Source organism: Astatotilapia calliptera, chromosome 13 (assembly GCF_964374335.1).
Source record: "Astatotilapia calliptera chromosome 13, fAstCal68.1, whole genome shotgun sequence".
Taxonomy (NCBI): Eukaryota; Metazoa; Chordata; class Actinopteri; order Cichliformes; family Cichlidae; genus Astatotilapia; species Astatotilapia calliptera.
The window spans coordinates 20,019,965-20,034,778 of record NC_137434.1 but is presented as its reverse complement, the minus strand read 5'-3'; the positions used below and the strand labels follow the sequence as shown (position 1 = coordinate 20,034,778).

The 14,814-nt window shown below is 39.9% G+C and overlaps 1 protein-coding gene across 1 annotated transcript; it reads right to left on the bottom strand.

Moving 5' to 3' along the window:
* Positions 1–12,838: 12,838 nt before the first annotated feature.
* On the bottom strand, positions 12,839–14,717 carry tex36 (testis expressed 36). The gene is made up of 4 exons (XM_026190897.2): positions 14,557–14,717; positions 14,328–14,468; positions 14,111–14,185; positions 12,839–14,009 (listed from the first exon to the last, which is right to left on the bottom strand). The coding sequence occupies exons 1-4, from the start codon at positions 14,605–14,607 to the stop codon at positions 13,689–13,691; spliced, it is 588 nt and encodes a 195-aa protein (XP_026046682.1). The 5' UTR covers positions 14,608–14,717; the 3' UTR covers positions 12,839–13,688.
* Positions 14,718–14,814: the final 97 nt, after the last annotated feature.

Here is a 14,814-nt window from a genome sequence, read left to right as displayed (position 1 = left end):
GGAGGCAGGTTATTTGGATCTCTGATTATGAAAGGCAGTAGGCCCTCAACTGATAAGGAAATTGCGAGCTTGGTTTAAGAGGGAAAACTAATCTGTGAAAGGGGGATTGGCATGGAAAGATTGTATTTTATGAGTAATATTCTGTGTAGGAAAATACAAACATGCTCTTGACTGGTTTCAAAAATAAATAAAATTTTTTTTAAAAACTTACTTTTGGACCCCCAAATGGTCCAAGCCCCTAAACACATACCCAGTTTGCCTCATGGATGATGCAGCTCAGCTTTTTATAGTTAATAGATAAAAAAGCTTTTGACTTTCAGGGCAGTATGAGCATTTACATCATAAGCAGGAAAGTTAATTTCTGTACATACACCATGCATTCATATTCAGAACGCAAACATTTGAGAATCTAATCCATTTCATTCCAGTAGGTATAGGCTCTTCAGTGTTTGGAGGGTATGTTAACAACAATCTACTAAAACACATGCAGAGTGTGAATCGTGAAATATGCATGCTTCAATAATTGTTTACTGCATGTCATATCTCTTTTGTAATATTAAAAATATGTTATGAAATATTGCAGAGTTAAACTCCACCACCAAAGACTCTTTGTAGTCTTTGTGTTTCCATTTGAAAATCTACATAGTAGTCATGCAATCACTAGAATAGCATCCAAATATCAAAAACAGCCGCTATTGACCCTGTTAAGTACTGTAAATGGTAAATGGCCTGTATTTATATAGCGCTTTACTAGTCCCTAAGGACCCCAAAGCGCTTTACATATCCAGTCATCCACCCATTCACACACACATTCACACACTGGTGATGGCAAGCTACATTGTAGCCACAGCCACCCTGGGGCGCACTGACAGAGGCGAGGCTGCCGGACACTGGCGCCACCGGGCCCTCTGACCACCACCAGTAGGCAACGGGTGAAGTGTCTTGCCCAAGGACACAACGACCGAGACTGTCCAAGCCGGGGCTCGAACCTGCAACCTTCCGATTACAAGGTGAACTCCTAACTCTTGAGCCACGATCGCCCCATGTAGTCTTTCTTTACATGCGAAGAAGCAGAATAAGGTCATCTACAAAAACAGGAAAAACTACAAATGGCACAACAAAATCTAGATTTTCTAGTGGAGCTGCTACAGTAGCTCCAGCTTAGTATGGAAGTACTCTGTGTTTGGGATGGACGATCAAGGGGCAATAATTAATTCAAAAAAGGCAAAATGCAATATGCTTTCAGTCCAAGGGAGGAAACAGATCCAATTTAGGAAAGCACTTAAAATAATGACATTTGGATCTTTTTATAGAATTCAAGCTGAGTAAGTTTCAGTCCATATTAACAACATCCAAAGTATTATTTACCATTTTGTTTGAGGCCACTGACACTGCTATTGTGAAATTCAAAATGTTCCATAGGCTTATAGTAACATTAGTAGGCTACTCAGCAACTATCTTAACACTTCAGTCTGTTTCCTATCACTTTACCATATATGCTGAAATGTTCGTGTTTAAGTAGCTACTTTTTTTTTTATGTAGTAGCAAATTGGGTATCCAGAATTGTATTAATCCTTTTTTTTACCAATATTAGTCCTGTTGGTAGCGATTATTACATTTATGGCATCGTGACATTCCTAATATGATATCAGACATCCAGAAATTACGCAGCATCTCTCAAAAACAGTACAAGCAACAATGCACCTCAGTGATGGCATCACTTTGGATTTAATGTGTAGCTTTTGGCAACACTATGATTCTGCAGTTTTGCGTTTGATTGTCTCAATTAAAAATCTTAATGCTTTCAAATACAGCAGTGGGCTAGAACTTGCTTATTTCCTGGCTGCTGCATTAGCTAAACTGCAATTCAAATACATTATGTGGAATTGGCTAAGCTTTCAAAGAGGCTTGTAAGACGCCAGTGTTGCAGGACCAAAGTAAAAAAAAATAAATAAAGAATACACCCATGAGAGTATGGGGAGGGGGGAAAGGGTTTGGCTGTACATAAGAGCAACCACTGAGGATGTTTTCCTTTCTCCATACTGTGTATATCCTATCAGTGGTGGCAGACAAGAGTGCATGGCACCCACATGTACAAACAGCGAGTCAGAGAGCGCAGCGACTTTTAAGCACACTGAGCAAACAGGTCTTATCAGCGAGGAGAATCAGACACCTGCTGCTGTCTGCTGCAGTCCACATCCACTCTCCCAAAACTATCCTTGACAAGCAGAAGGAAAAAAACGACACACTCAGAGACACAGCACAACAGCACAGGGAGAAAGCAGGTGCAGAAGATTTGCAAAATGCACCAATTAAACTAAACACAGCAGATTTTTAAATGTGTGTTCTTTGAGAAAAAACTATTACCAGGCAGCAGCAGTTGTTAACATAGCACAACAGTTGCTCAAAGAATAATTAAAGTACAACTGTTCCCTCATCATTGTAATGCCTCTCAAGTGCTCAGCCCTCGGTTTGCAAAGTGCACTACATCACAGCGCAATCTTTGTTTTCAGCATCAAAGCCTTAATGCAATCTGAGGATTGAGTTGTAAGATGTCTAAAGATCTGTGTCACATGCGCTGAGGTGCAAAAAAACTTTTGTTGTTGTTGTGTATTGTGTTGGGGGGTTTTTTGTTTGTTTTTTTAACATGCAAATTTCAACTTCAAACTGTGACGAAATAAACTGAACTGGATAATTAGCTGTAGTTGATTTTTTTTTTTCAAACAAAACTCGCATAAAGAAAATCAAAACCTAGACTTATCCGATAAAAGATTAATTGCAGTCATGCTCAAAGAGACCTGTGGTATAGTTGGTACATTTTCAGCCTCTTGCAACTGGCACAGTGCAATTTCACACCCGTTACCCCCTCTCCACAATGCACAGCAAAAAAATCACATGACAGTACAATCCTCTCAAACCAACCTACGGGAAGTTTTAGGGAGCCGTTAGTACTCTGGCCATTATGGGAATTGTCAGAAGAGCTCACAAGAGCTATTCCAGCAGCATCTAAATTACTGTGTTAAATGGAGAATTAGGCTCTGAGAATATGATTAACCAATTGTAATTGCTTTGCTTCTGTGACTTCAAAACAGGCAGTCGATGCATGATTATGATTTTCCTTTTGCTGTTGTTGTGCTTCTAGCTGTTCCTCTTTACAGAGTAATCATATCAACAACGGGACATGGATATAGTTCAAGTAAGTGCTCGCTTTCTTAATAAACAAAACATGCGACCTCTGTCCAAAGAAAAGCAAATGCCAAATAAGCGGGCACATGCCAGTAAGAGCAGCTGTGCTTTCAAAGACTATCATCTTTTCCTGCTCTGGTGCACTTGCTCCCCAGTTTGCATCTCAACTCTCCAGCATGGTATAACACAGCGGAGACACACAAATAAGTCCCTACACAAGCATGTTGCACAGCAAATCAGCCATATACAACGGTGCTCAGTACAAGCACAAATCATGTTCCTAATCACAGTACAGTGACTCCAGCAGTCACCAGGGAATATCTGTTGAGGCAAATGAGACTCCTGTTTTCCAGTACAAACACAGGCGCACAGGCACATCAACACCGAGCGCTACCATGAAGCACAAGCTGTGTCTGTGTGTGTATGTATGTATATATCATAAATATTAAAACGGTGATTTTGCATTTTCTTGGCATTTTCCCCTTCAGCGATGAATCAAAAGGCCTGATAGGAGCTGCCATGTACACTCTGATGCTGCCTGTGATGCATTTGCCTTGAGAGGCCAGCTTTCATATCTCAACACACACAGTCCACAAAGACAACAGGAAAGTAAGTTCAACCACCACCACAACTCCCCCATCAGAGCTGAAGGTTGGCAGATGAGGGGAGAGATAGGGAAAGGCAAACAGGGAGGGTGGTGCTGCAGGTGGGACTGAAGGAGCTGGGAAAAACAAAATCAGAATATCTGAAACTCCACATTATCTGATTCAAAGCAAGCCGAATTAAATGTTCGGCTAAATGTAGCGTTTAAAATGCAAACCCTGGGATCTGGAAGGGTGCAGGTCATGGCCTGCACATCATTAACAAAGGTCTTTTCTCCGCAGGAAGGCTCCACACTAAGTTTCCTTGCCTGTTGTGACAATGCCCAAGGGGGTAGAGCAGATGTCCGTTGCCAGCAGCACATCTGCATACAGCCTCTTATCCCCACCCCTTCACTGGCCAGACAATGGAGCCGCCCTCCTCGTCCTCCTCCTCCACTTGAAGCTTTCTTTCACTAGAGCCTCCAAATGCAGTTTAAAAAAAAAAAAGAAAAGAAAAGGGAGTGAGAGTTATGAGAATCAGTGCCTACTCTGTGCTTCTCAAAATTAAAAAATAGAAGGACCATCCTCTGTGTGAAAATGTGCAGATGCTCATATAGATATCTGATTGAGTGATTAACTTATTTGGCACTCACTAATTAGTATGCTACAGCTGATTAGAGATGTCCAAACTGATGCCAGGAAGAACTGCAAAATAGGCCTGCACCAGTACTAAACTTTTAATCAAACTCCTTCCGTGCATGTTCTTCCTGGTTTCGGATGAAAAATGAAAAAAAAAAAAATCTATCAATGCAATTTTTTAAATTTTATTTAAAGCACTCATAGCTGATCTTGATTGGACGTTTAATGAATGTTCACCGTTACCTTTTAATTGCCCAGCCTCATTAGGAACTTAATAAAGCCAATTTCCACATCACTATGAAGTGGAGTATCGGCTAATGTCTACTCCCACCCTCCCTTGTCTCTCCTTGCTGATGGCGCAGGGACACATGGACAGCGATGCGAGTATAGCTTTCAAAACTATACCCCGGTGGAGCACACACCGACATATTTTACACCACCTTTGCAATAATCTTGAATCCTACCTCGACTGGATGTTTACTGAGAGTTCAAACGTCGGCTTTGGGGGCTCCAGAAATAGCATCGCAGGCTACGCATTTCAAATTCGCTTGTTATCTCGGATTTAGATAATGATCCACCTTTAGATGACATAAAAACTTAATCCTGAACGCAACGGGACAATCTCCGGCGCAGGGAAACGGTGCCTGGTGTCGGTTTTTACGGGGGGAAGTAGCCTCGGCTCTCGGTGTGCCTGGTTATCCTGCTGTTTACTTATACGGTTCATAAACACTCCTATTCTTTTCCTCCTGCCAGAATTGAGAGGTGTGTATCAGTTTGCTTTTCCTTTTTTTCCCCTCTCGCTTTTTGAGTGAGGCGGAGCCTTTGCCCACTTCTCCCTCACACACACACACACTCAACACTCTACACGCGGGCCCGCGCGCGCACAGCACAGATGAGAGGCTCTCCTTCCAGTTGATATAGATGGGACAGTAGGAATTTTCGAGAAAGGCGATTCAGACTCGACTATTATTCAGTACATTTTCCTTCGTAATGTTAAGCCTCGGTTACTACAGTTAAATATGTTTGGGGGGGGGGGGGGGGGGGGTTGTATTCATTGTCTTTTTCTTTGTTGTTTGTATGGTTTGTCTGAAAACTCTTGTCTTCTTACCACCAGCTCCTTTCAAACTTATTTATTGAACGTCTGAATTGAGATGCAGCAATGATTCCTTGTAATATCTTCTCCGACCAGTACAGAGACAATATATACAAATCTATACAGTGTCTCTAATACTAATTTAAGTACAGCTTATTAGTGTGCACAGGGTTTTAGTCTGAGCAGATAGACAGGATAAGCAAGTGTTATGTTCAACTCACATTGCTATTTTGTTACCCTAAAAATAAATAAATAAAATGAACAGACATTAATGCCTCACCTTTACAGCCTACACAAACAAAATGAAGCATAAGCAATCTATCATGACCTGACATATATATATATATATATATATATATATATATATATATATATATATATATATATATATATATATATATATATATAATGCTCAAAATAACATAATACAACATGCCTGGATAATGCTAACAGTGTTAGTCACATAACAACTAACTGACAAGACTAACAGCCTGTTAGTATATATAATTTTTAAAGTAATAGTATATACTATTAGTATATTCTAAGATGGTCACACACTGCACAGATATTTAATCAAAAACAGAATTATATTCTACAAAAAATATATATAATATGGCCCAAATTTCTAAATTGTTATGCTAGTAATTTGCCAAAATTCAACTAGCAGACCTAACATTAGCTTACCCAGATGGTGCTTTTATATGGTGTAATGTAAAATGTGCTTCATGGCTAGCACTTGAGTACTGCTTAACTGGGGGGTTTTAACTAAGTAAAAAAAGAAAATAATAACATACATATACTATTATTAGCCAAATACCACCAATTAAAGTAATACATGGAATTTTAACTCAGATGCTTATGTGCAGGTTTAAACTGTCACCTGTGTTATACTGCATAAGCCCATGCACTCTAAAATCAGTGTCCTCAGTCATGGTGGTGCAGATACTTTAAGCTACTATTAACTAAATAATTAAAGCACCTTGAGGCGACTTTTGTTGTGATTTGGCGCTATATAAATAAAATTGAATTGAATTGAATTATTGTTGCTGAAACAACTGATTGGTTATATTTTACTTATAGTTGTAAAAGTATGTCAGTAGGATTCAGCTGAGGAAGCACAGTGACCTTTTTGGATGGTTCTGGAACCCCAGGGCATGTCCATAACCCTAATGCTGAGTGTACTTCAATTATGCTAATCATGCTAGCCAAGCTTTCTAATAATAACAGCCTACTTGAATTTAAAAGTATTCTCATATAAAAACAAATTTTAAAAAAGTTAGCAAACCCGAGCTAACACTTGTCAAAATACTATCTGATGCCTAAATTCTAAAACTAACATAATACAACATGTTATGTTATGTCAGTAGTTTGCCAGATAATGTTAACTCCCATAACTAGCATTAGCCATAACCTATGGTGCTTTTCCATGTTATATAAAATATGGCTGACAGCTAAGACTTTGAATTTAATTAATTAATTTGAATTAAATAAAAAGAATATATAAATTAGACCTATTAACATACAATAAGATTAGCCAAATGCCCAAATACCATCCATGAAATTGATAAATGTATTCTAGCTCAACTGCTTAATGCGCAGGTCAGAAGTATCACCCGTATTATATTACATAACCCCTTTTACACTATTTAAACACATTTAGCTGTAGGCATTAGCATAATACTGATTGATCACTTGAGATAAGCTTCACCATTCTCTTTGTCCGTGAAGTGCAGTTTAAAACCAATCTTATTTAAACAACATTTTGATTAACTGTCAGGTTAACCACATTTCATATTAAGCTGCCTCCTTTTGTTTTTATCTGAAATCCATAAACATATTAGCTTACACATAGTTGATATCAGCTCTGGGCCAACAATTAAGTAAAGAAACTTGTAATTTAGTGTTATATGATGTGATAGATAGATGAAATGCAAAGATTTTTGTTCTTCGTGCCACAGGTGCAGATAGCAGCAACTGCAGCTGTTCTTTCATGTCAAAACATGCAGCGTATATTCCTTTTTAGTTCCAGTCCCTGCAGTACAATTATTTTAGACCCTCGATTCACTCACACATTAGTGCCAGCCATATAACACGGCACAGATGGCGGAGAGCATGGTTGGATTTCCCAGTCACTTCAGTCTCTGCATAGTTTTCCAGCACGTCCAGTAGAGCTTTCCACAAAGACAAAGAAAACCACCTCAAGCAGCAGACGAATCATTTCCATACTTTCTGTTTGTATCTGCTGTACCATGTATCCTGCATGTGTGGTCCCAGGCCTGGGGGGTTTTGGCCCTGTCCTGAGACCATCCTTCCCTGTGGTCATCTTGTCTCCGGCACAATGTAACTACTGGGCAGAAACCCAAACACTCCAAAGACCATCACTAGCCAACAAGGGACACCAATAGAAGCATATGTTCACAGCGCAAAAAGAGGGGAAGGGAGGATAAAGAAACAGAGAGTATTTGTTAGCCACAAATATATTTAGAAGCTAATGACATATTACATCATTTAATGATATCAAATGACATGCGTAATGAAGTATGTAAGACCCATACATTAATGTGCTTTTATTAGACATATGTGGCAGCATCATCTGTTATCTCTGTGTCATTTTGAAGGCAAAGGGTGATTAAAATCAGCTTTTTTGTGACAAATTAAATCCTGCAAAATGCAATGTTTGCTAATCATGAGCTGATCCTCTTTTGTGTTTACTGCAGTTTACATAGTTAAAGCCCTTGCTGTAAAAACAAATATGCAAAGGCTTTATTTGCCAAAGCACATCTGAAAGTAAAAACAACCATTAGGAACTGTGCAACTGTGTGGTTCGATCCACGGCTCCTCCAGTCTGCATATCAAAGTGTCCTTGGGCAACATACTGAAGCCTCTGATGCATTTGTCTGTATGTGAATGCATTATAGGTAAAAAAGTGTGTAAAGGATATATAAAATGCGTTGTGAATGAGTGGATGCGGCTCATAGAGTACAAATGCACTATTTATATATTGATAATAATTGAATATGTCTAATTGTAGAAAAATTGATCAGTGCTATCTTCCACATTATTGAAATATTCACCACATTTGGTTTGATACAATATTATGATTTGCCTTTGTTTATACAGTAGTTGTTAGAGGATGTCAGTCAACACACACACACACACACACACACACACACACACACACACACAGAGTTATAATCTATTCACTGTACAGTGGGTATTGGAGAGGATCAGTGGTGTGCGACTGCATATTTCTGCAGAGAGACATTATTTCTTCCCTCAGTTCCTCCTGGCAGAGATCTGAGTGTTTGACCTTTTTAAAATGCAAAGCGATTCTTCTACTCCAGAGAGTGAACGGGAGGCTCATGATTGTGCTACTAAATTTGAGGGACTTAATGCAGTAACTCAAAGAGAGGGAGAGCTGTTCTGCACCTGCTGAATTCTGACTTGGTTATGGGGATACAATAACACCTCCAAGGGTTATGTTAATCTTTAAAGGCGGGTTATTCTTATGCTGCTTCACTCTTTACCTCATTTGAATGAATATTTCACTGCAACCTTGACTCAGTCTCTCATGCTTAAATCACCTTATTGCATAGCATTTCCTTTTACTGGCTCTTGATGCTGTGTGCGTACTATAATACTTGGCTCTTTTGATTCATATGTCTTCTAACATCAACATAAACTGTGAAGATCTTTATTCATTCAGTCCATGCATCCAATATGTTGCTATTCAAAAATAACCTTGTATAAATCAGTGTGCATAACTCCGCTACTTTTACACTGGCTACATCATTTACATCTTTCGTCCTTCCCAAGGAGGAGAAGTGCATTTAATTTAAGTTCAACTTCACCACTAGAAGACTTTATCCACAGCTAAAATGTGGAGATCATGTTAAATTGAGATTTTAACAACTTGTGACACATTCCACACATTGTAATGAGCGGCTCATGGCAGTGTAATTTACATTTGATAATAATGTCAGATTCATGGGAATATGCCATTGTACACTTAGTAGACACACAGTGAAGCAGTTTGTGCTTTTTAGATGGCACAAAATCTCATGATAATAACAATGGCCACACTCACATCTAATTATATTTCTCTGCATTAAGGCTTCTGTCATATCCGTTAAAGGACATAAGAATGCCTTCATTGCCTCATATTTATGCCTTCAATAGAATGCAAATGAGGCAGATTTACCCGTTTGACTGGAAAATAAGTGTGAAAACGGTTAATTAGACTTGTTGTGAGGTCTGCAGCAGGAAATAGAATGCTGTGATTATGAGATGTTGAAGCAGTTTTCAGGGCTGACTATATAAACAGTTACATACAGTATGCGGCGGGGCTGAAAGCAGGAAGTTACACAGGCTCTCTGTCGGAGCAGAAAATAGAATCTCCGTATTTTAGCTGTGTCACTTTGCTCTTCCTATGAGAAGACTGAGGCAGCCTTCACTTGTTGACATATTTTTGATCAGCTTCCTGTATGAATGACCCCCTTTTGTTCAAGTATGAAACACTGCATAAGCACTCTTGGATGTGTGTGTGTGGCCTATCTTTGGTTCTGTACATTGCATTATGCCTTTTACTAATGAGATTAAAATGTGGTTATGAAGGAGCAGTGTGGTGGAACTAAGAGGTGGAGCTTCTTAAGCAGTGATGAAACACTTGGTAACATTGTGCACATGCAGCAATCGAGTCAAAGCTTTTGGGGCTATAAAAGTGTGTTTCTGAAGAAAACTATCCTCTGTGGTTTGTGCATTGTTTCCCCTTATTTTAAATATATAACAAAAGACAAAAAATCAAGAATGCATAAGGCTTATTTTGCTTGAAAAACAGCTCATTTTTCTTCATGTTGCTATTTAATTACAGATACAACAGCTATGAATGCCTTCATGTAAAGCATGCATTATAAATTCATCCATCCTTGTATAAACTACTTGCTTGTTCTTTCTCTGGTGGGATACTTGAACAGACTGCTGTCTTTGTTTACAACCAGGCTAATGTAATTATTCTCACCACCTACGCACAAATTAACATGCAAGCCTTGTCGGAGGTTTGAAAAATGCATGGGGGAATGTGATTTAATGCAAGGATAGGCCTGATCTTTTGAGGCAGCGTCTCGATCGGAGCCTGGCGGACCTCACAGCTGCAGCACAGAAAAGAACTGCAGCTAACATGCTCCAAAGTACTCTGTTAAGGCACACATGCACAGTGCAAAGACACACACACTCAGGCAAACACAGAGCTTCCCAGCTGGGTTTTAGCAGGGGAACTCTTATCTCAACTGAACAAACTCTTCAAGTGATGGGAATGTTCTCAGGATGTTATCTAGTCCTCTGTGGAAATGAGATAGCCAGCCACCTTTATCACCACCCTCAGACTCAGGAGGGCCCCTGACCGTTACTGCAACAAGGACCACTAAGGCTGCCAGGGGACACCAACCAACTGGCTGCTGAAAAAATAACACTGCCAGGGAATTGGAAGCACTGCAAGAGAAATGACTGACAGGAGATTGGAAGGAGTCTTAAAGTTTGGGTGTAGTTTAACCCAGCCAATTCGAAAGACTTTTGGACTCTATAGTTGCTGTTTAGACTATGTGCTGAGTGTTTGAACAAGATTAAGTGTTAGGCATAAGGAAAAGTCCTACTGTGAGCCTTGACATCGTATCAAAAAAGATATTGAAAGTGGGGTGAAAAATCGAAAGAAGTCAAGATAGCTAGACGTAGTTATAATTGGCAAAAGAATAAACAGAAATAAAAAATCTTTGAGATATGCGATTTAACCGCAGCATCTCCATAGCAACTCTCTTTCAAGTTACATCTTTAATGAATAGGTAATGCACAAAATGAAAAATGCACAACTTCATAATGTCAGAACGGATGCCAAAACTGATGTGGGATTTACAAAAAAAGGAAGGTAGATCTTGTTTGACAAAAACCAATTTTGCTGCACACAACAGAATGTGTCAAAACAGCGCAGCAGCCTTTTTTTTGAAAAGAAAACACACAAGCACACACGCATACACGCACACAATGTACCATGGCAACACAAATCTTCCTTCTGTTGCTGTTATTTTGACTGTCTGGCAAATCCACCTCTTGTTTTCAAAGCATTTTTTTCTCTAACAGGTGCAAAACCTCTCAACTCAACACATCAAAGAGACACATGCACCTGTGAATAAATCACAGCAAATGGTAAGAATCCAGACTAGGGCCTCCACCAACACCAAAGAGGTAGGATTCAAAGTGACTGATTTAATATTCATGAAGTGCAAGGCTTTGGTGGTTGAATGCTTGTTTACTGAGATGTGCCTTTTGTCCTTGGGAGAAGGATTGATTTTCTACCATGCAACTGTATTTACATATACTTGCCGGCTACGTGATGTAACAGGCATGCAGTAACACACTAAACATGGTACATACAGTACGCACAGCCTGACACGACTAATGATTGGCATGTTATTTCAGCGTTCTCACTCTTCTGTCGAGTATTAAAAGCCTTACTGCTCTTCTGACAGAGCTAATGAGACTTTATGATTTTGAAGTGTTGGTGGCTTCTGTGCGGAGGAGTTGTTCAAGTTGTGGCAAGTCCAAAGAAAAGTGCAGTCTGCGAAATGCACCCACAGGGACAGAGGTGCCAGACAACCAGTCGAGACCAGGAACAACCAACCATCAAACCAGAGCACAGGTGTTTTTCCTTAATAAGCGCTTCTTTCTCTCTCATCAGCAACACTGCTGGCCTTCACAAAATATTTGACAATAGTTTAGGCAAAATAGCAAAATGCTCCAGGCTGTTGTCTCAGTGACATGGCAGAAATAGGGTTAAAACAGACCTGGAAACCATCAAAAGTAATCTCCTCATCAGACATCCCCCTCCTAATTGTGCACCTGCATCAGGGGATCGTTTTTTCTGACGGCGATGTGTCAGATAATCTCAAAGTGAAATCGCAAAAGGCCCACAGATTCACACAAACATCTCTCAGCCATCTTGTCTGAGAAAAGACTGAGGTCTGCTTCACCTTTTAAAAGTGAAACAAACGCCTACAAGGTCAGCGTGGTATGTGGATCAGCTAATTACAACAGCTGAAAGAAAGCTTGTGAGAAAAATCCATCTCCCCGGTGAGTATTTAAAGAAAGAAAGCAGCTGGTCAGAGCATGCTCTGGAGAAAACATCAGCTATTGGAGAGAGTGGTCGGGGACACTCTTCACTTAAGTGCTTTTCTCTGAGCAGTGCTCGCTGTCATTGGCTCCCACGCTTCCTCCTCTCTCTTTATGGGCTGCACACACACATATCCATCCTTTTCATCCCCTGGGGTGAAACAAGCCCATGCATTATGACTCAAATCAAACTTAATTTATTTCGCATGCTCTAATTGAATATCTCCATGTTGATATGTATTGAATAAAAATAGCAGGATCATTTTTCTAATTATTCCTCCCCCCCCCCTCCCACATTTTCTCTCACAGAACATGCATATTACACAGGGGTTTTGTGGCTATTACATTTTTCATACAACTTGGCCCTTGAACAATGAACAACTCACTGGCTAGGCAGGCCAAATGGCTCATGTAACCCTGCTGCCCTCTGCTGGCAAAACTGTGAACCACCAACAGTCCTCACGTAGACTAATAGTGGCACTCAAATCAGGCCTGTGCACACTGATGTTCAGATGCATCCATAGCTACGTTAACTCAGCTTATGCTAACTTGAGTTCAAATAACATTGTGCTACATTGCTATATTGCGTTTATGAAATGTTTGTAGCAACTTTGGCACATTTAATAGAGTCAACATTAGCTGATAGTTCATTCTTCTGCCTGAGGCTGACTGAACTCTCAACAGTTGAGATACAAAAAGTACCTGCCATTGATTCTGATCATTTTATCACCAGCCTTACAATATTAGAAATACAGAGATAAAATCACTTAAGTACTAGCAAAAGTATTGAAGTAGTTTTTGCAGGTTCTAAACTTTGAAAGTAATCACTTTGCATAGTTTCTATGCAATAAATGTTACTTAAACTATGTTAATGCTTTTTCCAATCTTGGAACATTTGATATTGAGTATGCTGTGGGATAAATCTTGGTTCACAATTTTTAATGGATTACAGCTCATATGCAAGTGAAGGAAGCTCTGTGCATGCTATGGCCCCCTAATGATGCCATCTGGGCATTAAATGTAAGAATATCTTAAGGCTTGGATGGTGTTGAGCAGTTGGTAGCTGCCAGCACTTGCAGGGTGTCAGACTGGTCAGAATCGTCTCGTCCGAACCACATAAACGTCTCCCCCGCCTGTGCCAAAGCTGCCTCTGCAGACTTCTGCCTGTGGTTGTGAGGGAAGCGCCGGTTTCTGGATGCAGAATCAACAACCTCCTTCACTATGAAGTCACTCTGGTAGGCTGTGGCGTTCCCTCGAGTCTCTTTGGTGCTATTGTCAGTTCCACCATGGCACAGGCAGAAACGGGAGATATGCTGTCTGCGATCATCAAGACACTTCCTTCTTCCCACACTCTGAAGTACATCAACATAGAATAGACACGGTCCCCTTTTAAAGGTATAATGTGGTGAATCTTGTGTTCAGCAAAACCTTGAACCTTTCACTACATACTTACATGAGAGAATACAATGACGTCGTCTTTTAAGGCGTGCTTGTTGTCATGGTCTGAGAAGGGATACTCTCTGGATTTCTGCAAGTTAACCCATAAAACTCATACTGGGAGAGCAACTAAATACAGAACTGTGATAGCAAGTCCAAGAAAAACTATCAAGGCCACTGGCAGTGACTATGATATCAAAAGCAGTAAGGCCATGCCTTATCTACATACACACCTGCTGACTTTTCCATTTAGGATAGCGTTGAAAGTTTAAAGCCTGAGGCAACGATGACTTCACTTGAGTCAGCATGATCCCAGTGCTTGTACAGTTCTCTCCAGTCTTTGTCTCATTTTCTGATAAACCTGGATGAGCAAACTGGGAACAAAATGAAAGAAAACCTAATTACACATCTAGGTTTAGAATGCTATGATTTAATTAAACCAATGAAATGAAGACTTCTTACCCATTTGCAATCAGTGCTCACTGAAAAATGACGCTTTCCGCCTTTTACCATTTTTCCACTACAGCTTGAGGTGTTTAGACCACAATCAGTAAAACCAAACACGCACTCCACAAACTGTGCAACTTAACTACTAATGCCAACACTGGTGACCATGGAAACAGGCAGCAAACAAACTGCAATCAGATCCTAGAGATCAGAAACTGAATTCTGATGATTAAAACAAAACAAAAAACAACCCCAAAACATTTTGAAATATTT